Raw genomic sequence first — 25957 nt, 5'->3', positions numbered from 1 at the left:
GAGGCTCCTCAAGGTTTTTACCCCAACATGGCCCCTTCTCCTTCCCTTCCCCACCCAAAGACTCTGCCTGAGCCCCCACCGTGGCCTGGATACCTGGGTCCTGTCTCAAGGGTCCTGTCTCCCCCTCCAACACCCCGGGGAGAGGAACGGGGCCATGTACCCTGGCCCCACAGCTCCCTTCCCCTGGGCTTGCCTGGGGGTCTGCAGCTTACCCACAGAAAGCACTTGCTCCTCAATAACCAGGTGGGGAAACTGAGGCACAAAGTTGCGAGGGCTGTGCCCAGCTTCTGGGGAGCAGACCCTGTCCGGTGCCACCTCTCCCCCTGCCTCATCCCCCCTGGCTGGGGTTTGTCCCCCTCCCCAGGGCATCACCCCCTCCCACACTGGGACCCAGCACCTCTGGCTCCCAGCACGGTGCTGCACCCTAGCTGTAGGGAAACAGCAGCTGTGATGCCCGGTGGTCCCCGCACTCCAGGATCCTGGGGTCCTGGGGCAGGGGGGAAGACAGTGATGCTGGCTGCGGCCACCCCGGGGGTCCCTGCTCCTCCCCGGGGCTGGGAGGCAGGGGTCACATCGCCCCAGTGACTATGTACAACCTACAAATAAATACCATCTCCCGGGAGAGGGGGGAGCGCGTGTGTCTGCGTGCGTGTGTGCGTGGATGTATATATATATATATATTTATTTATAGATACTTTTAATATTAAAAGGGGGGAAAAATAGACCACTGTGCTAGCAAAGTCCCTGATGATGGTTTCATGTATGCCCGTAGGTCTCTGGCTGGTGATTCCGGCGGTTTCGAGGCTTCTTCTGGTCCTGCTGCTCCTTGGCTTTGAGGCCAGCCAGCGGCTGGGGGGGGCTGGCGGCCGTGTGCCGCCAGTAGCCCTGGCAGTACTGGTCCAGGAGTCCCATTTCAGGCTGGGTGAGGAGCTGCAGCAGGTCCTGGTAGCGGGGAGTGGGGGCACCCGGCAGGCCAGGGGGGGTCTCCGCCTGGACCAGCACGGCATGGACGGCGCGGCTGCTGAGGACACGGAGCTGCACCTTGGTCACCGTGTGCTTGAAGTTGTTCTCGGTGGCGGTGCAGGAGTAGAGGCCGCTGTCGGCAAGCTGGAGGGCGCGCAGCAGCAAGCCCTGCTCCGTCCGCAGCACCCGGCCTTCCACCCGCAGCTGCGGGGGGGAGAGGTGGCACGGCTCAGCTGGCTGGCGCCTGGCACCCCGGCACCCCCGGGCACCCCCGGGCGCAGCGCCCTTGCCCTACCTCTTTCCGCCGGTCGCTGTTGTCCTTCTGCAGCAGCCACTTGATGCTGGCCTGGGGCGAGCGGGGCTGGCACTCCAGGAAGGCGGTGCTGCCCTCCACCCCGTACTGCACGGCCTCCACTGCGTTCTTGTTAGCTGCGGGGGTGGGCCACGGGCAGCAGGGTCACGCGCCTCCGTGCCCCTGCCCTGCTGCCCTCCTGCCCAGCCCACCGGCTCTCCAAGGGAGACCTCCCGTCCACCTCCATCCACAGGTCTGCCTGCTCCCCAGCCACCCAGCAAGTGTGCACCTCCTCCTCTAGTGTAGCCATGCTTCCACAAGGGCGCCCATCCATCCATCCATCCACCCACCCACCCACGTTCATCTTCCTCTGAAGTATCCATCCATCCATTCATTCATGTACACACCCATCAAATTGTGGTCATACTTCTCCCCACCATATCCATCCATCCATCCATCCATCCATCCTTCCTCTATCCACCCATTCAAATCTGCTCATTCTCCTCCTCAACATATCCATCTATCCACCCATGTTCCATCCCCAATGCATCCGTCCATCCATCCATCCACGCATGTTCATCCTCTCCAATGTATCCTTCCCATCCATCCACCCACCCACCAGTGCTCATCCTCATCCCCAATGTATCCATTCACCCATGCTCGTCCTCCTCCCCAATGTACCCATTCTTTCATCAATTCACCCATCCATCCATCCATCCATCCATCCACCCACCCATGCTCACCCTCTTCCCACCTATCCACCCACACAACCACCAACCCACCAGGGCATCCATCCACCCACGTCCCCCTCTGGCCCTTGCCCACACCCTCCCGACTCCTGCCCTCAGCATGCCCCCCCAGCTGCCCCCCCACGCCGCGGGGCCGTGCCCCAGACCTCACTCACCGTTGGAGTTGTAGCCTCGGCACTGGCGGATGGGGTTGCCATGCCGGACGTCCTGCCGCCGGCTCCTCCTGTGGGGAGGCGGGCGGTGAGTGGGGGAGCCTGGGGCCGGGGGGGTCCCTCCCTGCCGCTCTCCCCCGGCCCCCCGTACCTCTTGGAGGAGGCGGAGTAGCGGGTGCAGGCGTTGCCGTCCCAGGCGCAGTAGGGGTCCCGGGCCAGGCAGCAGTCGGCACAGGCTTCCCCGTACACGTCGCAGCGGTGCAGGGCCAGGTGGGTCACGCCTACGGCCGAGGACACGTACAGCTGTTGCTGTTGGGGGACAAGGAGGACAGGGTGAGATGCCGTCTTGTCCCCACCCTGCAAGGACCCCGCAGAATGAGCTGCGGCCTCCCGGTTCTGGGACCAGCTGAGACACCAGAGCCACCCAGGGCCACCCGCGTGCCCCCCGCTCTGGTGCTGCAGTGAAGCCAGGCAGCGCCGTGGCCAGGACCGTGACGGGATCTGCCCAGGCCCCTGCCACGTGGCGTGACTCACCCTCTTGGAGGAGATGGTCATCGTCTTGATGGGTGCCGGCACCTAGATGTGAGCAGGAGCGAAGGAGATGGGGGGGTGACCGCCTGGCCTCACGCTGCGGCCCTGGGGTGGGCACCTCAGACCCCTCGCAAGGCAGCTGGGGTGGGCAGGAGCGGGCAGGGGGAGCTGCGAGGGGGCAGCGGGCAGGACGACCAACGCTTAGGGTCCCTCCAGAGCTGGCCAAGGGGTGACTGGTGTCCCAAGGGGCTTGCTGATGTCCCAAGGGGCTGGCTGGTGTCCCAAGGGGCTGGCTGGCTGGGTTGAGGACACTCAGCAGCAGGTGGAGGACAGACCAGCCCTTACCTTGAACACCTCAATCTCCTCCAGCATCAGCTCCTCCGTCTCCATGTCATCCCGGGGGAGCACGATGACCTTCTGCACAGTGCCCCGATCTGCAAGATACCATGGTGCCCGGGCACTCAGTGCCACCCCTCAGCACCTGCGCCCTCCCCGTCTGGGAAGGGGGTCCCTGCTGGGGCTGGGGGAAAGAAGGATCCCCCCCAAGCCCATCCCCATCTCTCTCCTGCCACAGTGGGCGGCTGTGCCTGGAGTGTGGTGTACTGGCTCACCCGGCAGCTAGGGACTGCCACCACCGAGGGGACAGTGGGGACAGCAGCTGGGGACAGGCAGTGGGGCAGGGGAAGGACCAGGACGGATCATGGGAGCTCTGGGATGCACGTCAGAGCAGAGGAAGCACCGGACTGGATGATGGTGCCCCCAGGATGGATGGGCAGTCAGGCAGGGGAGGCACAAAGCTAGATGATGGTGGGCTTAGGATGGGCAACGGGAAGCACGTAGGATGGGCGCTGGGGTCAAGAAAGAATGAGGCTGGATGGCGGGCCCCCCGGGATGGGCACCAGGGCAGGGGGAGGACCAGGCTGGATGGTGGCATCCCTAGGATGGGAGGTATCATGCTGAATTGCTGGCTCTGGGGATGGGAACTGGGCTAAGAGAAGGACCAGGTTGGATGGTGGGGTCTGTGGGATGGGCACCGGGGCAGGGGAAGAACCAGGCTGGAGACTCGAGGAGGGACAGGGATCTCAGGGGGGGGTCTCAGCCCCTCACCCTGCTCCAGTGTGGCGGAGGGCACCGTGCTCTGGCCAGCCCTGGTGGTGCCCGTGCCCTCCGGGGCCGCGCCGGAGCATGCTGCGTTCCCCGCGGTGCGCGGCGTGGGTACCTGTGCCCAGGAAAAGCACCTCATAGCGCCCGTCTGCCGCGTCCACCTGGTCGACGGCCACGGTGGTGAAGCGGTAGTTGACATTGGTGCGGACCACCAGCGGCTGGCGGTGGGTGGGGTAGACGGCGTGGTACATCAGCGGGTGTGCGCGCATGAAGTTGATCACTTCGTCGGGGTAGTCCTTGGTCGACTTCATGGATGGGGTGAAGGTCCCCCCGGGGCACTGCAGCACAAATGTCACCAGCGCTCGGTGACCCCGTATCTGGGCACGGGTCCGAGGGTGCTGGCCGCCTGGCAGGTGCCGCCTCACCTCCCCACGCGTGCCCAAGGGATACTTACAGTGCCCGGCCGGGGGTAGGGCATTTTGCCCGTGTAGGGCATCCACTGGTAGTTGGGTCCCTCCTTGTGTGCGAAGGGCCCGTTGAAGACCATGCGGATGTCGGCCATCGAGTAGACACACACGGCAGACCCCTTGAAGACCGACCTGGGAGGAAGGACTCGCTGCCACCCTCCGGCTTGCTGCTGCCGGCCACCGTGGCATCACTGAGACCCCCACCCAGTTGGGCCCCCCCCCCTCCACTGCCCCGTGCTGGGAGGGTCAGCACTCACCCTGAAGCGGAGAACACGGCGTAGATAATGGGGTTCTTGGTGTCCTGAGTCTGCTGGATGAAGACGTCCTCTTGGGACAGAAAGATGGGGGTGTCACCATGGGGAAGGTGGGCAGGGACCCCCCTCACACCCAGGGATACCAGGGCAGCGGGGAGAACAGCTCCCCATGGGAGAGTAAAAGGTGAAGGGCAGCAAGCAACAAGGGGGTCCCCAGACCTCCCCAGGGTGCCCCCAAGCCCGTGAGGGTGGAGAAGGCCCTCGCCCCGCTCCTTGCCCACTCACGGAGCTCATCGAAGTGCGTTTCAATCCCATCGGGTCCTGGCACGGAGCAGACGAGCCGGGCCTTCAGGAAGGTGCTCCACTTGTTCACGAGGCAGCAGTGGCCCCCGTCGTCGTTCTGCAACGGAGAGACCCCTGCGCTCAGCCCTGCCCGCCCCCCGCCCGCTCCCCTGCCTGCCTGCCGCTCCACCTACCAGGCAAATGCGCCCGATGCGGGAATAGACTCCAGGGCTCAGCGGGGCATCGGCCGACTTCTCTCGGAAGAAGAAGTAGAGCTTGTCGTCGTTCCTCTCGCTGCTGTCGGGGATGAGCTGGGCGCGGACAAAGGCCGGGTCTGGAATGGCATGGCGCGGCACGGCACCGTCAACCCAGGGGCACCCCCTGCCCCGTGCCACAGCAGGATGCTGAGCCCCGCTTTCCTCCAGCATCGCCTTGCTTCTGGAAAAGCACTGCTGTGGTCACAGGGTGAGAGCTGGATCTGGACCAGAGCTGCAGAGGTGGGCTCAGGAACCGGGTCTCTCTGGTGGTCATGGGTGCTCCAGGAGGGGCTCAGAGCATCCGTGAGGTCTCTTGGAGCATCCCTGAGGTCCACAGGGTGGAGAGCTCCAGCAGCTCTATGAGCAGAGGCGGTGGGAACTGGTCTTCCCCCCCGCAGGGAGGAACCACAGCCTGGAAGGTTCTCAGGAAGCTTCTCCCTGCCATCCATCAGCTGGTGCCCAGCCTGCGCTGACAGCTCCCCCTCTTCGGGTTACCGCCCTGCCGGTTCCCCAGCCCAGCAGGATCATCCCATCTGCTCTGCTCTGTTTATTCAGCTGCCGCCCTGCGGGCAGGGGTGCTCCAAGGGGGGCAGGATGAACGCTTGGGGTCACTGACTGTAGGCGACATGGTTGACATCTCAGCCCTGCAGAAACCTACGCACGGACTCTGGCAGAGCCAGCCCCATCTCTCACCAGCTGGCTGTTCCTGCTGCCCAGCAAAGCTCCCAGTACATCTGTCACTGCCCTACACAGCTACCCCTCTGCTCTTCTGCCTAGATTTCCATCCATCCATCCATCCATCCATCCATCCATCTATCCATCCATCTACCCATCCATCCATCATCCACCCATCCACCATCTGTCCACCCATCCATCCACCCACCCATCAACTGTCAACCATCCATCCATCCATCCATCCAACACTACCTCCTACCCATCTATCCGTGCTGGCTACTGTCTCTGTCCTGGGAGAAGGACAGAGTATGACATGATGGGTCTCATCTCTAGGGCTGGAGCCTTGGGGTCCTCAGGGAACCTGGGCCAGTGACACCCGAACTCACCGTTGAGCCAGCGAGAATTGTACTGGTCTGTCCTCATGGCTGTCTGCTTGCCCATGGTGCGGAAGATGGCTGCGTCCGTGCCCATGAAGTCGATGTAGACGCCAGCGTAGAGCTCTTCATCTGCAGAGGGCAGAGATCAGACCCCCACCTAGTCCCATCCACCCACCTTCTCCCACTGCCCAGGGCTCCATCCAGCCCCAGCCCTGGCAGGTAGCCACCAGGCAACAAAGAGCCACTGCCTGTCAACATCCCAGAGAGCTCAGGAGGTTGGCACTGGTCTGTAACCAGGACCCCCACCTACACTGGGCCAGGTGCCCAAGGACTGGGCATCCCGGGTGCCCGGCCATCTGCAGCTGGAGAGTGGGCAGGGATGGCAGGGGCTCCTGGGGGATATCTGGGCAACACGGGAAGACAGTGGGAGCAGTTGTCCCATCTTGCCTGCAAGTTCCCTCTGCCCAACGCAGGCAGTGCCAGCCCCGGGGAGCTACAGGACTCACTTATTAATGCAGAGACGGTGTCTACTTTGGGGTCGTAAGAACACTTCCCCTTGCCCGACTCTAGCTTGTCTGGCTCCAGGTAGAAGATATAATCCTGGAGAAGGAAGCAAACGGAGAAGCTGGTTAGTCTTTCACTCCTCCGTCCCTGTGGCACCTTGCAAAGCCCACCAGGAGAGGCAGCCTCCTCCAGGATGGAGCCCAGCAGCGAAAACAGATGCAGATGGACCACACCAGGGGTCTGCAGGTCTCCTGAGTAGCTGAAGCCCCCACAAGCTATTCCTCCAACGTTGCTGGGTGCTTCTCCATGTCCTCCACTGCTTGGAGACTTGGCTGAGCCGCCAGGCTGAAATGGGGCATCCATTCCCCAGGTCCGCTTCTGTGCAAACATCTCCCTCTGGCCGCCTCTTCGCTCCAGCTGGCCACGCCGCACATCACCGCTTGGCCAGCTCCAGGTCATGCAGCTCCAGCAGCTTCGGCAGGCAGGGTCTGGCCAGCAGCACAGCTTGGCACAGCCTGGCTGCTGGACTCGCCTCGATCCTCTCGCCAGGACCCGTTTTCCAGCACGCACCGCCGGAGTGGCATTGTGGTGAGACGCTGTGCCCGCTCTGGGGGATTTGCCCCCACGCCCTTAGGAGCCATCTCCCCACTGTCATCTCTGCCTTCCCTGTGGCCATCCCCAGTACCATCACATATCCCCAGCAAGGGATGAAACCCACACTGCCTCCAGAGACGCACACAAAAATCCTCTGCCGGTGCCGGCTGGGGGCAGGCAGGGCCGGGCTGGCCCAGTGTATGGACCCCCAGAGCCAGGTTGAAGCAGCAGCACCTGCGGGGAGCCTGGCTGTGGCAGGGGGGGACCTTGGGCAACCAAATCGGGATGGCAGAGCTGCCCGCTGGCCCTGTGCCCTGGCTTTGATGCAGGGGTGATGGACATGTGGCGGCCACCCTCCGTCAAGAGGCAAGCAGGGTCCTGGCAGAGCCCTCGGCTCCAGGAAGGGCAGGAGGGGTTGAGGAACCGGGATGCTCACCGTGCACAGCTCCCACTGAGGGTTTGCTCAAGCCAGCTCCCTCCTCCTGGGGCACCCCAGCCCCAGAGATGGGTCCGGCCACGCTTCTGCCATCCCCATCGCTGCACTGCGCCGCCTGCGCCAACGTCACCATCACAAACGCCTCTGCCCGGAGCCGGCCCCGCTCCCGAGCTGGGCAAACCCTTCACAGGGACAACCCGGCTCTCCAGCGCAGCCCTGGCCCTGGCCGTGCCATCTCATCCTGGTTGGGCCACCCACAAGCCATCGTGCCTGCACCAGTGTTTGGCTAATGCGCCTTCAAACGTACTGGAGCTGCCAGAAATTGGGTGCTGGCAGCCCCCAGGGATCCCCTGCTCAGGGCACAGGGAGCCGCAGCAGAGAGCTTCTCCCTGCGGATGCCGGGGCCAGATCCGGCAAGGAGGGAGGAACCGGGGGGGACCCGAGGGGACTGAAATGGCAACGGTGCTTCCCCAGGTGGCACTGGGGAAGTCGGCAGCAGGAGCTGCCCACAGCTGGCGGATATGCTCGTAACCGAGCATCGCCCTCTGCCCCCCTACCACCCGCCCTCGGAGCGGAGGGGCTGGGGGTGGGGGGCAGAGAGATGGGCAGCGGGGAGCCCCAGGCTGCCGCAGGGTGCCCGCGCCCCACACGCTCCCCGGCCCATGCACTGACCCATGTTAGTCCGGAGGGGAGAGGCTCGGGGGGTGACACTGTCAGGGTGGGCTGGACGCTGGGTGTCCCCAGAAGCCGGGGACACTGTTGCCTCCCTGAGCCTGCTTGCCCACTGGGATGACACAAGCCCCTCCTGGGGCAGAGCGAAGCAGTTGCTCAGCGATGTTTTTGTAGACCCTACCAAAACACCTCCTGCACATTGCCTTGGCATCCTCCCCTGAACCATCCCGAGCCCCGTGGCTCTGTCAACATGCGGCCCCACTTCCAAGGGACACAGCAAGCCTGGAGCCAGGCAAAGCTGGTGGCCAGGGGGAGAGCCACCATCCCTGACAGTGTCCCCCACAGGGGGTCCGTAGGTGGCCTGGGAGGAAGGAGTTAGTGAGAGAATGAGAGCAGATGCCAGGCCGGTGGCTGGAAGATGCTGTGCTGAGAGGGAAGGAGACGGTGGGGATGCCCACGCCACGGGGCACCTGGCCTGGGGGTCGGAAACATGCCGGTGGGAAGGAGAAGGAGCCCGCGGCTCCGGCGTGCCCCAGGGGAGAGGTGGGCACGGCTGCGGCGGGCTCCCAGACCGGTTCCCACCTTGCTTTGTGCTGGTCTCGGGCTGAGGGGGCTGTCGGTGGATCTGCTTTCCCGGCCTCCCGGCTGGCTCGGCGGAAACCCCTGGGGAAAAGGAGCAGGGCAAAGAGTTAGCACCGGCGGGGGAGAAGGACCCCCCGGGGCAGGGGCAGGTGGGGGGACCCCAAGAGCTGGGGTGATGGGTGCTCATGGAGCAGCAAAGCCGCGGTCCCCCTGGGTGGTGCTGGTGGGGGTCCCTGGATGCTCTGGGCTGGGCTGGCCTCCAGCACAAGCTTGTCCAGGACGGATCCTGCTCTCTCCCGCAGAACCGGGGTGCCCTGGCGCGGGGCAGGATTGAGCAGAGAGGCGGCTGCCCGCAGCCGGCCAGGTTGGGCTCACACCTGGGGACGCAAAGATGGCACCTGCCACCCAGCTGGCAGTGCCCTGTGCAGAGAAGCAACACCCTGGTGCCGAGCCACGGCACAGGGGAAGCTACTGTCACCGCGGGGTCACTGGAACCCCTGTCCCTGCCGCACCCCTGCTGGCTCTGCTGGAGGGGACACGCGATGCTGTCCTCAACTGCACCAGCACTCCTGGTCCTCCTGAAATGCTGCCACTGCCCAGTCTGGTCCTAGTCCGGTCCTAATCCGGTCCCAATCCAGTCCCAACCTGGAGTGGCCCGAGCAGCATCCACCTCTCTCAGTGCCCATGCCAGGCTTGGGGGCACCGGGGCAGATGCCCGTTCTCCAACTCCAGCGCCGTGCTCCTCCCTCAGCTCAGGCTGGCGGCACCCGGCTCGCTCCAACCACAGGAATGGACAGAGACTGGGACCTGCCAGCCCAGCACAGAGGGGACGGACACCTCGCAGGGCTCGGGGGCCCCCGGGACACCCGCGCTGCTACTTGCAGTGACCAGCTCCCTCCCAGGGCTGTCCTGAAAGTGCTCCTCTGTCTGCCGTGCATCCAGCCCAGTGGCACGTGGCTGTGACACCACGCTCTCGCTGCACGCCGTGGTCCTTGGGGCCGGGTGACATCCATCCAGGGACGTCCCTGACATGGCCGCACGCGCTGGCACTGCCCCCGCCATGGTTTTCCCTGTGCAACGCCGGCGCTGGTGCAGTGCTGGGCATCCTCTGCATCTGCGGCGAGGGGCTGGGCAGCCCGGTGGCGGGTGGGAAGATGGGGAGGACTCGTCCCTCATGCCGGTAGAGATCCAGCAGTGGTTGCAGCCAGTGGGGTGGGAGGGCATATTGCATGGAAGCCGGCGTCGGGGTCCAGCCGGCGTGGCCCAGTTCCAGCGTGAAGAGAAGTCCTTGGTCTGCAGAGGCGGCTTGGCCCCACTCAGCAGCACAGCACCATTAGCCACGGTCACCCCCCAGCCTGCCCTTGCCCCCCAACCCTCTGCCCCCCCAAACCTCCTGACAGCAGCCAGCAGAGCCGAGCCGTGCTGCGCCGCCCTCCCGCACCCCGCTGCGGTCCCACGGTGGCTGCGCCGGCACTGCCAGGCCAGGCACCGGTTCAGCCGCCCCCATCCCTCCCGCCCCTCACCTGGGCTTTGCGCCCACGGTTGACGAAGGCGCAGATGGGGTTGTAGGCGCCGGTGCCGCACACGTAGAGGTGGGTCCGGTTCCAGGGCTGGATCAGGCGGATGAAGTTGCCGCACTCCCCCTGGGAAGCAGAAGAGGGGGTGCCAACCCCAGCAAGGGGACAGGGGCACCCCCCTTCCCACTGCCTGCCAGCACCCCCGCTGGGGCGGGCACCACCGGATCCAACCCCCTGGCACAGGGTAGGAGCTGGGAAGGGAGAAAGCAGGCCAAGGAGCTGGGAGGATGGGAGGCTGGCACGGAGCATGGGCTGGCATAGGACATGGCATGGGGGCCATAGGTTGTGGTGGGGCACGGGTTGGCGTGGTCACGGGTTGGTATGGGCCGTGGGATGGCATGGGTCTTGGGACAGCCTGGAGCCAGCGGTTGCTATGGGCCATGGGTTGGCAAAGGGCAATAGGTTGGCATGGGGTATGGGTTGCTATGGGTCATGGGATGGTATGGGTTACGGGTTGGTATGGGTCACGGCTCGTTGTGGATCGTGGGTTGGCAGGGGCCGTGGGAGGGCACGTGGCATGGGACAGCATGGGTCAGGGGTTGGCACGGGCCATGAGCTGGAACGCCGGAGGGCCCAGCCCTGGCTGGCAGGAGGAAGCAGCGTGGGGAGCTCGGCCTCCTACTCGCCCATGAAGCTCTCCAGGACCTGCACGCCTAGGACAGAAAGGGTGGCAGGACACCGCGACACCTTGGAGTGCCACCCCATCCCGGCATGGCTGCAGATGCTGCCGCACTACAGGGGACCTGGGGGATGGCTTTTCCAGGGTAGGACCTGAGGACATGGATCCCCCTCCAGTGCTGGCCACCAGCCCCACCACCACCACTGCCAGACGTGGGTCCGTGGTGGCCACTCACGTTGCTGTTCTTGCCTGACAAGATGCACTCCTCGATCCTCTGCTGGGAGGCAGGCCAGTGGATCTGTGGAGACACCAGCCCAGGGGAGACCAGGGCTCCCACCCGGCTCCACCTCTTCCCCACCAGCACCAGCGATGCCCATTAAGCTCTTGCCCCGGCATCTGAAATACCCCCCGGGTGCCCGGTTATCCCCCTTCCACCCGCCCCCTGCCACCCTGCGACGGCAGCTTACGATGAGGGGCTCGCGGTTGATGTCATGGAGGTCCAGGGAGAGGACGTAGTCCTTGCTGCCCACGTACATGCGGTCGTGGTCCTCGTCTTTCAGCAGGATGCGGTAGTCACTGGAGTTGAGGAGGAAGTTGAAGAAGTGCGCCGTGCCCGTCGCCTTCAGCTCTGCGGGGGCAAAGGGGCAGGTGTCAGCACCTCAGGGTCCCCCTGCCTTCCCCGGTGCCATCCCTGCTCCTGAGTCCAATCCTGGTCCCGGCTGGAGGATGTCCTACGAGAGGAGGTGCTGACTTCCAGGCCACGGTGCCCACCTCCCCCTCCACGAGTGCCACAAAGCTGCCACCTCTGCGCAGGACATGGGACAATGACGGAGATGCTCATGGCCAGTTGGGACAACCAAGAGTGGCCAGGAGAGCGGGCAGCAGGACCTGGGCTCAGGAGACCCAGGATCCCACAGCAGGGAGTAGAGCTTCCCACCGAGATGGGGCAGGAAGGGGGGGGCTCCCTGGCACCCCAGCCAAGAGCCCACAGCTCCCAAAATCTCCAGCATCGTCCCTCTCCTGCCCTGTGACCCCATATCCCAGACAGGTCACTGGCTCCTCAGGTGGGGGAGCTGGGACCCCATGGAGCCAGCACCCCAAGGAGCCAGCTCCCAGGGAGGGGACGAGCCTCTCCCCCGCCCCACGCACCCCATCCCCCCCTTGGGAAGTTATTTTTAGCCCGAGTGTGGGAGCAACGAGTGAAAGACGATAATGAGGGTCATGAATATTCACAAGTGCAATGAGGCAGCCAGATGGAAGGCAGAAGTGCTGCAGATGATGTGGGCCGGTGCCAAGGACCACGTGGCAGGGGCCAGGGCACAAGCGAGACAGAGGACCCTACCCCCATGGGATGCTATCTGTCCTAGATGCTACCCCCTTTGGAGGTGCCACCCCTTTGGATGCCACCAACAGCCATCGGATGCCACCCCCACGGAACATCATCTTCCCTATATGCCACCCCCTTTGAAGGTGCCACTCTCTTTAAATGCCACCAACAGCCATCAGATTGCCACCTCCATGGGACACGATCTGCCCCAGATGCTACCCCCTTTGGAGGTGCTATCCCCTTTGGAGGTGTCACCCCCTTTGGATGCCACCCCCAGCCATCAGATGACACCTCCATGTGATGCCATCTGCCTCCGATGCCACCTCCTTTGGAGGTGCTATCCCCTTTGGATGCCACCAACAGCCATCGGATGCCACCCCCAGCCGCTGGATGCCACCTCCATGGGACACAATCTGCCCCAGATGCCGCTCCCTTTGGAGGTGTCACCCCCTTTGGATGCCACCCCCAGCCCTCGGATGCCATTTCCATGGGACATTGGCCCCATGGGCATCCCCACCCTGCCAGATTTGTCCCTCCATGCAGGGGCGTGCCCTGTGCAGGCATGGGGTGCTGGGGCTGGGGGCAGCCCCCAGGGACCCCCTCCTTCCCGGGCAGGAGCGCAGCAGGGTCCCGTGCAGGTCAGTAGTGGGAAGGAGCACGCCGGCTTCCAGGCAGGGCTGGGCAGGGCTCCAGCGGCCAGCTGCCGTTCCCAGCCGGGATGCCAAGTGCCTGCAAATCTCCCTGACCTCCCACCTCCCAGCCCCACAGGGAGCTGGCAATGTCCCCATGGGTGTCCCCAGGGTCCCTTCCCATCCTGGGCACCCTGGTGATGCGGGGGGCTGCCCTCTTTGGGGAGCGGGAGGGATGGGGGGGGGGGGGGGCTGTGCCCTACACCCTGGCACTCTGGTGGTGCCAGGGACCCCCTCGCACAGCTCTGGGGACCCCCTGCTTGGCATCCCACAGGTGGGCTGGGGGGCTGGCAGAGGGATGAGCGCCTCTGGGGCAGGGTGGACACCCACCCTCCTGCTGGCTGGGGGAAAGGCGCTGTCTCCATGGGAGCCCAGGCCAAGGGGGCACAGGGGAGCCCAGGAACGGCCAGATCGGTGCCCACTGGTGTCACTGTGAGAACCCGCTCTGTCCCACAGCCGGCATTGGTGCTCCCCAGTCCCCAGCCCCGTGGCGAGGCTCCCGCAGCCCGGTTGGCACCACTCACCTGCGGCGGTGAGGCCAGTACGTGCCAGGCACCACGGGGCGGAAACCTGCCGGAGCAGGCTGCGGGAAACGGCATCACGGGATGTGACATCAACCTCCCCCCGGGGACCAGCGGTCATCCTCCCTGCTGGGACTGGATGGACATGGAGAGCACGATGGGCACGTGGAGGGGCTGGCGGTTTGGGCTGTGGGCGGGGGGGGGGTGCCCCCTGCCATGGCAGAGGTGGGGTAGCACAGTGCAAAGGATGGGGCGCCGGGGGGGCTGCCCACTCCACAGTACACTCCTCCTCCTGCCTGTCCCATCTGGGCTCCAGATGCTCCCTGTTGCCAGTGCTGGCTCGCCTGCCACCCGTGGCATCCCTCGCCTGTCCCATGGCATCCCTTGGATGCCTGTCCCACGGTGTCCCCTGCCCGTGCCACGGTGCCCCTGCCTGTGCCATGGTGCACTGGGTCTGGTCCCTGCCTGCCCCAGTGGCCTGTGCCGTGTGTGTGTGTGCGCACACGTGTGTACAGCGTGCAACGTGTGCGTGTGCCCCATGCAGCGTGTACGTGTGTGCACGTACAGAGCGCAAGGTGTGTGTACGCGTGACCCATGCTGTGCGTGCGCGTCCTACGCACTGTTTGTGTGCATGTGTACACGTGTGTGTGTACACGTGCATGTCCTGCAGTGTGTGTGTACATGCACACACATGCATGTGTGTACCTCACAGTGTGTGCGTGCATGCGTGTGTGCCCCACGCAGTGCCCTGGGGCCACGGGATGAGTTTCTTGGGGTTTCCCCCAGACGGATGCTGGTGTCGGTGGGGGCCGGAGCTTGGGAGCCAGGAAAGGGCAGGGTGGCTCCGGCAGCGGGGTGACGCAGGCAGAGCAGGAGAGCTCATCCCCAGTGCCGTGGACCCGCTGCCGACCCCGGACCTGTGCGCCCAGCCATCCCGCTTGGGGCAGAGACGACCCTGGTGCAGGCAGAGCCGGGGATGGCGGTTAAACCGGGCAGGAGCCCCCACACCGGGACGGCCCCGCATCTGCCATCGCTGCCTGGCCTGGGGGACACGCTCCCGTCCTCGCCCTCCCCTCCTGGCAGGGACCCTGGGGCTGAGGGCCTCATGCCAGCGACGGTCCCAAATATCCCACATCCATCAGGATGGGCGGCCCGGGCACTCAGCGGGGGACAGGGCCAGCAGCACAAAGGGCTCCGGCCCCCCGCCAGGAGCCCCATTCAGCCCCCTACGCCCCAGCGATCAGAGGGGGCACCCCCAAAGCGGGGCGGTGACAGACCCGCTGCCCCGTGACGCCCTCTCCGAAGGGGACAGAGGGGCAGGCGAGCCCCCGCCCCAACCTCTGACCTCTTGAACCACCACCCCCCTGCCCTCCCCGCCTAATCTGTCACCGTGCCCCCAAACCTGCCCCCGGCAGCCGTGGGGTGCCCCTGGGGATGGAGCGGGGCAGCGGACCCCCCCGGGGCTGGAGAAGCCAGCTCGACTCATTAGCCGATGCGCCCTGATGAGCATATTCCCTCCCGCATCCCCACGGCCAAGCCCGGCACCGGCAGAGCTTCCCCGGCTGGCCAGGAGCCTAATCCCATTTTAATTGCCCAGCACCGGAGCTGGGAGCCACCCAGCATCGCCGCCAGGGTGGCCTCCCTGAGGACCGTCCCCTCGCGACATCCCACGGAGTCCCCACCAAGCCCCGCCCGGGACTCGCCTGCCCAGCATCGTTTGGTGGCCTTGGGTGTTGAGATTTAATTACCCTGCGCCCTCAAGTGATGCCGGCTGCCAGGAACCCGTCAGACCCTTGGCTGGCAACAAGGGGTGACGCTCGGCTCTGCCCGCAGCAGCGGCGAGCAGCACCGCCCGATTACATGCTCTGCAAAACCAAATTCCCCCCATAACGCCAAATTCAGTCTGAATTTACAGCTCCAGCAGCTGCCCACACCTCCACCCTCGCTGGCTGCCACCACCGTCCCCCGTCGGGCAGGGATGAGCAGTCCCTACCCATCGACCATCGGCACAGAGACCGGCGCTGATCTCCAAAGCAAGGGTGAGATTTTGGGGGTACCCGACAAACCGAGCATCCTGGGGGGCTTCTCACCTCACCCCAGCCCCCCCAAATCCCCCCTGACCCCCCCCAAACATCACCAGCGCACTGGCATGAAGGATTAATGCCATTACGACTGGAGCCGGTCACCTCCCCAGGTGCACCATCGCTGCACCCCCCAAAACCAATTACAGGCGCTCTCACCTAATTAGTTTCTAATTGTGGGCTTGTGGCGCATTCAACATAATTAGCATGTAAATTACACGGCATGTTTATATTCAATAACTGTTCTCCCCCCCGGCTGGCGGCGGCAGCGCCTTTTGGGAGCCCTTTCTTTCCATGGGGCAAATGAATTCACTCCAAATGCCGATGGAGAAGCCCAGCGCTCATCCCAAGGGAGCCCGGCCCAGCAGCGATAAATCCTAGCTCCATCCCAGAGCATTTTATCCCACAAATGTATCAGTGTGCCCCATATTTTGGGGATGCTCCCTCCTAATTTTTTCCCTGCTTGAAATTTGGGATGCAGCTTTTTGGGTACCTGGCGGAGCATCCCGGCAGGTTGGGGAGCGATGCCAGGAGAGGGATGGGGGGGGTGGATGCGTCCCCTCGCATGTTTAAAGCAGTTGTTGTTATTGGGGCTGATCAAAGAGCTGGGTGGGTCGCCCCATGAAAGCAGAATTGCTTATTTGTTTGAGCGTCACTCTGCTACCCCTTGATGGGTTATTTATGATGTAATTAAGCTAATTACATGTAATAAGAGAGTTTCCGTGGCCCCCAGCCAAGCTCTTTTCCCATTTAACCGATTCACAGGTGGGAGGAAACCGAAGCCGCCTTGCCGGGGCTTGGGAGATGAAATGGCTCCAGCTCCCGCTCGCTGCTTTCCACCCCCAACCATCTCTAGCCCCCCCCCAGGAGCATCGCCCCACGCCGGCACCCAGCACCCGCTCCACTGGCCCCCGCGGCAGGGGACAGGTGCCACGGCCGCCTGGGTCAAATCCCTCAGGATGAAAGCGGGGCCGGCTGGGTGCTCCCCCCCAGCCCTGCCATCGCTACCCGGCCAGTTGGGCGCAGGCCAAAAAAACAAAAAAAAAAAAAGAAAAACCACATTTTTTCAGCCAAAACCGCTGATTCATCCCCCGGCGAGCCTGCCTGAAGTGCTTGCGGGGCGACGTGCCCCAGCGAGCATCGCTGGCAGGGGGGACCCCGTCCCCACCGAGCATCACTTGGCAGCGGTGACCCCAGTCCCCACTGGGGACCTGAGCCAGGGGATGCTCCAGCAGCAGGAAAACCCCCTTGGGAAGAAGCCCGGCTTCGGAAAAAACACTTTAATGCCCCCAAAAGCAAAGAGCTGAGCTGAGGGGTCCCCACCCACTGCCTGTGGGGCTTTTTTTTTTTTATATATTTTTTGACATTATTTTCTTCCACAGCACCCGAGAACAGGGCAAGAGGCTGGGCGGGAAGGCAGTTGCTTTTCCAGGCCATCTGCTCCGTGCCAAAAAGGCAGCGGGGAAGGCAGTGGCTGGGGGTGTCCTGGGCAGGGGCCGGTGGCACCTGAGCTGCGGGGGGCACACAGGCCAGAACCCCAGGAAGGGCCACGCTGGCTGCACTGCTCCAGGAGGACCGTCGTTAATATGAGGGATAACGAGCTTATTAGATATTGGCTTGGGGGGGGGGGGGGGGGCTGAAATCACGTGGAGGGGGGTGTTAAGGAGCTTATGGAGCTTTGCAGCCGGAGCCTGGGGGGCTCAGCCCCAGTGGCAGCCGGTCTCGGCGGGTGAGGGGGCCCTGCCGCAGCCCCCCACTGCCCCAGCCAGAGAAATCCTCTTAGGGGTCACAGGGCTCAGCCCCACGTCCCCATCCCCCAGGGCACGGGAGAGGGGACCACAACGTCCCCCCCCCCCGCCCTTGAGGGGTCCGAGGAGCAGCATGGGGGGGCCAGTACACCCCCTGACCCACATCGGGGTGGGGACCACCAGCACCGGCCCTCCCGACACGTCCCCAGGGCTGGCTGTCCGCAAGTCCTTGGCCCTGCCTGCACACCCCCCCCGTGGGTTCCCCCCCCCCCCCCGTGTTTATCCCAGCCCGCTGTCGCCAAGCGGTGCCCACAGCTGCAGCAGCTTAGGAGGGCGCCTGGGCGGCCCCGGGGACACGGCCCCCTCGCCGGGCTCCTCTCCAGCCATCTGCCACCCCCCGCCCCGGATCAAGCGTGCCGATGTCCCCCGGCCGCCAACCGAGCTGCCAGCGGGAGGGGAAACTGAGGCACAAGGCGGGGAGGAGCACGGTCACGCAGAGGGCTGGCAGCAGAGCCAAGAGGAGACTCCATGCTTGATTTATTCTTTTTAAAGTGATTTTTTCCCCCCCCGCAGGAACTGCCCTGCCTTTCACCCGGCCCCTCCCGGCCAGGGCTGCCCCCCGGCTGGACCTCTGCCGCGGCTTTTCCAAGAGGTGCCAGCACGGCTGTTCCCGTTGCCGTGGCGGGGGGGCGGGAGGGGGGTGAGCGGCTCCCCCTTTGAAGCCCCATGGAGAGCCCTGACCTTGAGGGCTTCCCACGGTGATTCGGGGCGAGAGCCCACCCTTCCTTCCCACATGCTTTTCCCACGCCGGATGGGGAGCGGGACACGGAGGGATGAATCACCATCATCATCATCATCACCTCCTGCATCCTCACGGCTGGGCAGCTGACCCACACCCCCCCGGTGCCTGAGCCCCCCGGCACAGAGGAAGGCCCAGAGGACAGGGGGCCGCAGGATGCATACAACCGTGAGGGGGGATTGTTAGCAAGGAGATGATTAAAAATATCCACCCTATTTCTGGCCAGCACCGGGCTGGGATCTGGGAAGAGCTGTTGGCAAAAGGGAGCCGTGCCGGAGCCGCTCCCAGCGCTGTTCTTTCCGTGCCGGTGTTCTTTCCTCCTGCCGACACGCGGACAGGAAAGCCTTGAGAGGGAGGACAGACGGACAGGGACCACAGCGGTCACGGGATGGACGGGAGGACCAGGGGATGACCCTGTCCTGCCCATCACCCTGCACCGGGGCGAGGGAGCTTGGCTCCAACCCCTTTCCTATTGCTTCGTTATTTTATATATATATTTTTCTAAAGCGCTCCAAGACGATGGGGCTCCGTAGAAGATGACGCAGGCCCCGGGGAGCTGCGACAAACCTCCGGCGCGCGATAACAAGCAAAGGCAAACAAACCCAGAGACGCTCCCCGGGCTGGCAGGGCTCCAGGCAGCGCGGCAGAGGCGAGGCGCCGTGGGGGGGGGAGACACGGGGACACGGCGGCTCCCGCCGGCACAGCTCCTTCCCCGGCACCCCGCCGGGCGCCAGCGCGAGGCCACGGCCACCTCGGTCCCACCGGGCAGTGCCTTGGCAAGGGGATGCTTCAGCCAGAGGGATGTTGGCGGTGGGGACCTGCACCCCAACCCCAGCGGCATCCCTCCAGCCGTGCCCGCACCCGTGGCCACCGGGTCCCCTGCGGTACCATGGCCATGTCCCTGCCGGCAGAGCCCAGCCCAACTCATCACACCAGTGACCCACGGCCCCGGCTCCCATCACGCCCGGCCCCACTGCCTGCAGCTGTCCCGAGGGATTTAGGGCTGGGGATTTGGGTACCAGCCCAGGCTCCTCAAGCAAGAGAAGGGGCTGGACCAGCCGGGAAGTGCTGCTGACGCCCCACGGCTTCGAGGAGGCTGCGGACAGATTATCGACTCGGGGAAGCCGCTTACCGGCAGCTCAGCGTGCGGCTCCCGGCTGGCCCTCGAGGAAGACCTGGGCTAATTCTCCTCCGCCGCCACCACTGCAAGAGCACAGGCAGGGAAGGGGCGAGCAGCATCCCTTCCCGATCCCGATGTGCCTGGATCCGGCATGCTGCCAGCATTTCTTCTCCGTGTGCCAGTGCGAACCAGCCCTTCTCCCACCGCCAATCTCACCTCTGGGCAGCGAGGGCAGGGGGAGTCCCGCCAGACCACCCCAGGCAGGAGGGAGGACCGGAGATCCCAACATGGGCACTTGGGTGACACTCCCAGGTCCCCTGGGCATGGCCAGGGACTCTCCTCCACCAAACCAGGGCCAAAAATCCCAACCCCAAACCAGCCCCCATCCTGCTGCACAGCAGGCGTAACCACGCTTATCCGGAATTAATCCCGCTCCAGGGCACTGTTGGTGGCTGCGGGACAGCCACAGGCGTTAACACACACCTCGCCGGGGTGGTGGGCGCTGGGTCCAGCGGGGGCTTCACCAGAGCCTCCCCTCACCGCGGCTGCAAGGAAGAGATGCTCCGAGCCGGGGTGAGGGACACATACGTGGGTGGGAAACGGCAGCGGCCAAAGTGCCCCGGCAGCCCCCAAAAACCCTCCAGAACTGTCTTTCGGAGAAGAAAGCGGTGCCTGCCGTGGGGGGAGGAACCGCTCACTCCTTTCCAGCCTGGACTTGTCCTCAGCCTCTTCATACCAGCCATTTTTCCTGCCGAGACCAGCCTTTAACGCCAGCGGCTCGCCCTGCCCGCGCCATGCTTGCTGTCAGCCCCCCCGGCCCCTCCTGCCGGGCTCTGCCGGACCGGAGCTGCCGCTCACACCATCGGTTCTGCCACCGCATCCTGGACCCGCCGGTTCGGGACGTGACCGGAGGGCAAAGCCACGGTGGGATGGCAAGGCAGGGGCGCAGGAGGCACAGCCCTGGCCCTCCCACGACAGCTCGCCTTCCCCGGGACCCCGAGGGGAGGCAGACAAGAGGCTCTGTGTGCCCGTCACCCTCCTGACACGCATCCCCCGGCTGGGATGCATCCATGCGGGTAGCCGGCCCCGGTGGGACCCAGGGCGATGGCGGCACCAAATATGTTGTGTTCTGCTCCTCGAGGTCTGCAACCCCGAGCCCTGCCTCGTTGCCCCCATCCCACCCCCTCTCAGCATCCCCACAGCAGGAGCTCAGGACCAACCCCTCCACGAACGTGCACCCCAAAGCTGACCCGGGGGTCCCACCCCGGGCTCCCAGAACAGGCTGGATGGGTTGGGCAGCCCCAGTACCAAAGGGTTAAGCCCCTTCCCTCCCACGGCATCCTCCCCTCCTGCCTCTCGCAGGCTCCCTGCCAGCTCCCAGGCGTTAATACCAGCTGGGGGGGTCGGGGCGGCATCAAGCTGCTGTCTGGACTCGGGGGGCTGCTGGGGGGAGGGCTCCCCACACCTCGGCACCCAGCTTTGCCAGACGGAGGGAGCCAGCCACCCACCCGCGAGGGGAAGTGTACTGGGGGGACTGAGCAGGCTACCAGCCCCCCCAGACCGGGAAGGGGGGGCAGATGGGGAGCTCAGCCACACTGGGATACAGATCCTGACGGAGATTTCTAGGGGTGCAGCCTGCTGATGCCCTCCCCCGGGTGAGGAGGAGGAGCAGCAGCCTGGACCAGGATGCCCCTTGTCTCCTCCACCCTCTTGGGGTCCCACCCTGCCCCCCCCCCCGACTCCCACTGCCAGACTCTTACCTTTGAAGGACAGCTGGACCCTCGGGGTGGCGAAGCCGTGGTCCTTGGCGTGGGCGGCCCGCCAGCCCAGAGTCAGCAGGGTGGCCCAGAGGAGGACGCTGACCACGGGCATGGTGGGCACGCGCCTGGGTTCCGAGGTCGAGGGGACTCCGGGGAGGGGGGGGTGGGGGGGGCGAGCCTGCCAAAGAGGGCACAGGGGGGAGGGATGTCAGTTTGCTGCACCCGCCACCCCCCCGGGGGGGGGTACAAGCCCGACATCTCCCCATCCCACCCTTCATCACCCGCTGGCACGCAGCATCCTCCGGGGAGGGTTGGGAGCCAGCCCGGGGAGGAGGGGGGGGCCCTCAGCTAAACCCTGCTCAGCAGGCTGGGAGGGTGGGGGGCAGGAATCGGGGGGTGCCCAGCCTCACCTTCTTGGGTGCCAAGCCAAGCAAACAGGGCGAGGCGAGCACGGTGGCGAGCACCGCTGCAGCACGCTCCTCCACCCAAGCCGGCGAGCCTTGCCCAGGTGAGGAGCATCCTTCCTTGCCCCCCCCCAGCCTGCGGCATCCCCACCCTACCAGGCTGCCCCCCTCTCCCCCGGCACCCAGAGAGGTCCCATCCCCAGCCCTCTTCTCCCCACCTCTCCTCCCAGCCCCCAGCAAAGCCACAGCGAGCAGAGCCGGGATCAAATCTTTCCAACATGAAGGAAATCTGGACTTCATTATTCCAAGAACGTACAAAAAAAAAAAAAAAAAAAAAAAAAAAGAGAAGGATTTTTTTTTTTTTTTTCATAAATAAAAGAGGAAGAAAAAGAAGAAAAAAAAAAAGCCCTGCCTGTGTGCCAGGCAGCTGGACTCCCTGGGGCTCCGGCACTGAGCAGAGTCCGCCAAGCTGCCTCCAGCAAGCCACACACGCACCCCGGCACGACACGGCACAGCACGGCACGCAGTGCCCCCGGCGTGCCCTGCTGCCCCTCCCGGAGAGGGTCAGTCCCCTGGGCCCAGGCCCCTCTCCAGAGGCAGCACCCTCCCGGGGGGCTCCAGGAGGCTTAGGGTAGGATTTGGGAGGAGGCTCGTGGTGGGAAGCCCCTCGTGTCCCCAGGGAGCCGCACGCCCAGGGTGGGATGCGCTGGGCCACGGTACCCGGGTGGGCTCGGACATCTGGAGAGCGCCCGGCCAGCCCAGCCAAAGGGGCTCAGCGCCACGGGGACGGGCGCTGCCTGCCAGCACGCTGCGCTGGGGGGTCCCCACCGTGCCACCCCCACGGGGGCATGCCCTCCGTGGCTCTGCCAGCTGCCACCGCGCAGCCCCACAGGGCATGGGCACACACGAAGGTGCTGGGTAGATGGCCAGGAACCCTTCGGGATACGCCGGGAGAGGGATGCTGAGCCGCAAGGGGGGCAATCCTGCACCGCGGGGCCCTGCCCGCAGCCCACCCGGGTGGTCCAGCCAGCCCCTCCTGGGGTGCGCAGCACCCGTGAGTCCGGCCCCAGCCCTGAACGGGACAAGGGCAGCGACACCATCACCGGCAGGCAGGCACCGCCGCGGCCCCTCCGGCGACGCGCTTCCTCGAGCAGCGGGGCAAGACCCGGAGCGCGGCGGCACCACCGTTCCCTGGGGTTCAATATTTTTTTCTCACTTTTGCCTTTGGAGTCAGTAAATATTTCGATTTGCTCTTCTCCCCCAGCGCACACCCAGCTCTGCTCCATTGTACTGGCATTCGGTCCCCTTCCAGGCTGGCCCCCGCCTTCTCCCACCCGTTCCCAGGCTCTGCCCTTCCCATCAGCGCCGGGCCGGGACAGCCCGAGCCCCCAATTCCTCCGCCAGCCAAAACTCCAGTTGGTTGCAGTTAAATAACCACCCCCCCATCCAAACCTCCCCCCCTCTCCCCGGCAGCTTTAGGAAATAATTCTGGCAAATCCCACTATTGCATTTGGATGGAGCGGCGTACGCGTCAGAGACAGGGAGCGAGATGGCAAACAAAGGAAAAGAGGGAGAGGAGGGGAGCGCAGCGAGCGCAGGGCGAGGAGGGGGGGAAAGGGCCGGCGGCGAGCGGGGGGGCACCCAGGCCCGGCCGGGAAAGGCAAATTCCAAGGAAGCAAAAAGGGGAAACGGCCCATTGGAGCGCACCTTGGCCGGGAAATCTCCATTTCCAGGGTCATCTGCGCTCCAGGGAAACTGGGAACTCCAGGGGAGAGAGGCCACGTTCCTTCCCCCCCCCCCCCCCCCCTCCAGCACCCGGGCTGGCTGGGGTTGGGATGGTTTTTTTGGCAATCAAAGTTTGGCCATTTCTAGTGCCGCCGCAGGAAGATCAAAATCCCGCTCGGCTTTATTCCCCCCTCCCCAGGCGGGTCAACCGAGCGCCGCCGAGCCGAAGCAATTAGGGAAAGGTTTTCTCGGCTGGAACAAGGACTGCTTTGGGGGGCCGAGACCCCGGGGCTGAGGGGGTGCCTCGGGGGGCTCGGAGGTCAGGCTGCCCAAATGCCTGGTCCCAGCGGCCTCAGGAGCGAGCTTAGCGAGCAGGAAACGTTTTCGGAGGGAAAAGAAATGCAGGCAGGATGGGCAGCGGGAGGGGGGGAAAAAAAAAAACCACCCAGAGAAAGAAATAAAATCAAATAATAATGCTGATCGTCCTCCGTGGCCCCTCACACCCGGGGAATAACTTTGCACAACTTTGTGCCGCCAGCCCCCCCCCGGCACGCCTGGCCTGTCCCCAGGGAGAGCCGCCTGTCCCCGGTGCCGGGCGCTCTGCCCTCCCCACACCCCCAGTCCTGCCGGGGCTCGGGCTCCCACCGGGGCGGGGGGTCCCACCGGGGCGGACTTCGGCTGCCTGCTCCACGGTGCCGGGGAGTGGGGGGGGGTGGGTGGGTGGGTGTGTGTGTGCCTCTGGCATGTGTGTGTGTGTGTGTGTCTCCCCCCCAGCACCCCCCTCCTTGGGCACCCACCCGCCGCCGAGCCCTGCCGCAGTCCCCCCTGCCCCGGGAGCTCCCTGCCAGCCTCCGTCCCTGCCCGCACCGTGTCCCCCCTCGGACCGACCCCCCGCCCCGAGCGGGACCGGGGCACGCCTGCCTAGCCGCGGGCTCCCGGGGGTGGGGGGACCGGCAGATACCACCCCACCACCCCCCCCCCGACCTCGGTATCGCTCCCCTGCGAGGCGCGGGCTGCAAAACACCCGGTGTCGCCGCCAGCTCGGGGCAGGGGTCCCAGCTCCGGACCGCAGGCACCGGCCCTCCCCCCGCCCCACCTGCCCGCTTCACCGGCGAGTTGCACCGAGGAGGGGGGACACACGCACCGGGACGACGACATACGAGTTCCGAGCGGCGGAAAGTTTTCTCGGGGCGCCCCCCGGCCCCGCGCCGTGCCCTCGCTCCGCCACCCGCCCCCGTCCTTACCTCTGCGGGGGTCCCGGCGGCGGCGGCGGCTGTCGGGGGGGTGGGTAGAGGGCGGGGGGGGGGGGGCTCAGCGCCGCGCCGGGCACCCGCGGCCCCCCGCCATCTCGCGGCCGCGACTGCCGCCGCGGCCCCGGCCCGTGGAGCGGCGGCGGCGGGGCGGGGCGGGGCGGGGCGGGGCGCGGGGCGGGGCGGCGGCAGCGGGCGGCGGCGGCGGCGGCGGCGGCCCGGCCCCGACTGGGCGCCGCAGCCCGTGCGCTCGCCGCGGGGCGCCGCGGGGGGCGTCGTTTGCATAGCCACGCCCTCCGCCCCAGCCCCTCCCACCGCCCGGGACCGCGGGTTCGAGCCCCGCCGCCGCCCCCGCCGCTCACCTCCGGCTCCGGCCTTTTGTTGCTCCGTGCCGGCGGCGACCCGCCGGGCGAGGCCGCGGGCGGCTCGGTTGGCCTCCGGCGCCCACCACCCTCTCGCCGTCCCCGGGAAGGAAGCGAATAAATAATCGCCGTCCCTCCTTTGTCTGTCGAGGCGGGCGGCGGGGGGCGGCCCGGGGCGGCGGGAGGCAGCGGGGAGCCGAGCCCGGGCGAGCCGGCGGCTTTGTGAGAGCTCCGGCGAAAATCCGCCTCCCACGCACGGCAACTCCTTGGGCAGGGAGCGGGGCTCCTTCCCCCGGCCCCTCCTCGCTCCTTCTGCCGCCCCCCCCCCCCCCCGGTGATCCCCCCCGGTGATCCCCCCCGGTGACCCCTGGCCCTCAGCCCAGAGCAGACAGGTGATCCCTGCCCTGCTCCGGCCCCCTGGCATGTCTCTGCTCCAGGATCGGCTGGTACCTGGGTGATCCCTCCCCGGGACCATTCCCCTGGCATCCCCCTGCCCTGAGACCTGCCAGCCCCGCGGGTGATCCCTGCCCAGCACCGGTCCCCCGGCACCCTTCTGTTCCAGGATCTGCTGGCCCGCATCCCCCTGCCCTGGCATCCACCAACCCCTGGGTGATCCCTGCCCAGCATCGGTCCTCCTAGTATCCCTCTGCTCCAGGATCTGCCGGCCCCTGGGTGATCCCTGCCCAGCACCATTTCCCTGGCACACCACAGCAGGCTTCCCTCCAAGGCAGCGACTGGCAGGTGCCATGCAGCTGAGCCCCATAGCTCTGTCCTGGTCCTTCCTGGCCCAAGCTGGAGCCCTTCAGATGCCAAGCATGTGCCTTCGTTCCCCTGCTCTGCTCCTGCCAGGTCGGGGGCCTCTGCAAAGGCAGGACCTGCCTCCTCCTCCTCCGGCTACAGGTACAACACCCCTGGCAAGCACCACGGAGCTTGACCCCATGCCCCCCCACCCTAGCAAGACCTTTCCCCTTGGCCTCAGGTGTCCCATCCACAGGTTTGCTGCCTCTGCTTCTGCTACCCTGCTCCCACGCAGGGTAACGAGGCGTTAAGCATGCTGAGAAAACACAAAAAGGGGTGCTGGAGG

General features: G+C 65.6%; 1 protein-coding gene across 3 annotated transcripts; it reads right to left on the bottom strand.

Annotated features, from left to right (window-relative positions):
- Positions 1-397: 397 nt before the first annotated feature.
- LOC126049783 (semaphorin-3F-like) lies at positions 398-24650 on the bottom strand. 3 transcript variants are annotated; one of them, XM_049826762.1, is made up of 19 exons: positions 24506-24650; positions 21133-21310; positions 11555-11715; positions 11323-11385; positions 10415-10534; positions 8892-8972; positions 6610-6703; positions 6113-6232; positions 4989-5128; positions 4798-4912; positions 4516-4585; positions 4246-4390; positions 3907-4129; positions 3033-3121; positions 2691-2732; positions 2308-2465; positions 2160-2227; positions 1259-1392; positions 398-1167 (listed from the first exon to the last, which is right to left on the bottom strand). In XM_049826762.1, the coding sequence occupies exons 2-19, from the start codon at positions 21242-21244 to the stop codon at positions 757-759; spliced, it is 2346 nt and encodes a 781-aa protein (XP_049682719.1). In that variant the 5' UTR covers positions 21245-21310; positions 24506-24650; the 3' UTR covers positions 398-756. The 3 variants fall into 3 exon arrangements, with proteins under 3 accessions (XP_049682719.1, XP_049682720.1, XP_049682721.1); XM_049826763.1 differs by lacking the exon at positions 24506-24650 and adding an exon at positions 23244-23320; XM_049826764.1 differs by lacking the exon at positions 8892-8972.
- Positions 24651-25957: the final 1307 nt, after the last annotated feature.

This window comes from Accipiter gentilis, chromosome 23, assembly GCF_929443795.1.
Source record: "Accipiter gentilis chromosome 23, bAccGen1.1, whole genome shotgun sequence".
NCBI classification, from domain to species: domain Eukaryota; kingdom Metazoa; phylum Chordata; class Aves; order Accipitriformes; family Accipitridae; genus Astur; species Astur gentilis.
The sequence above is the reverse complement of the archived record's forward strand: the minus strand, read 5'-3'. Positions and strand labels throughout refer to the sequence as shown.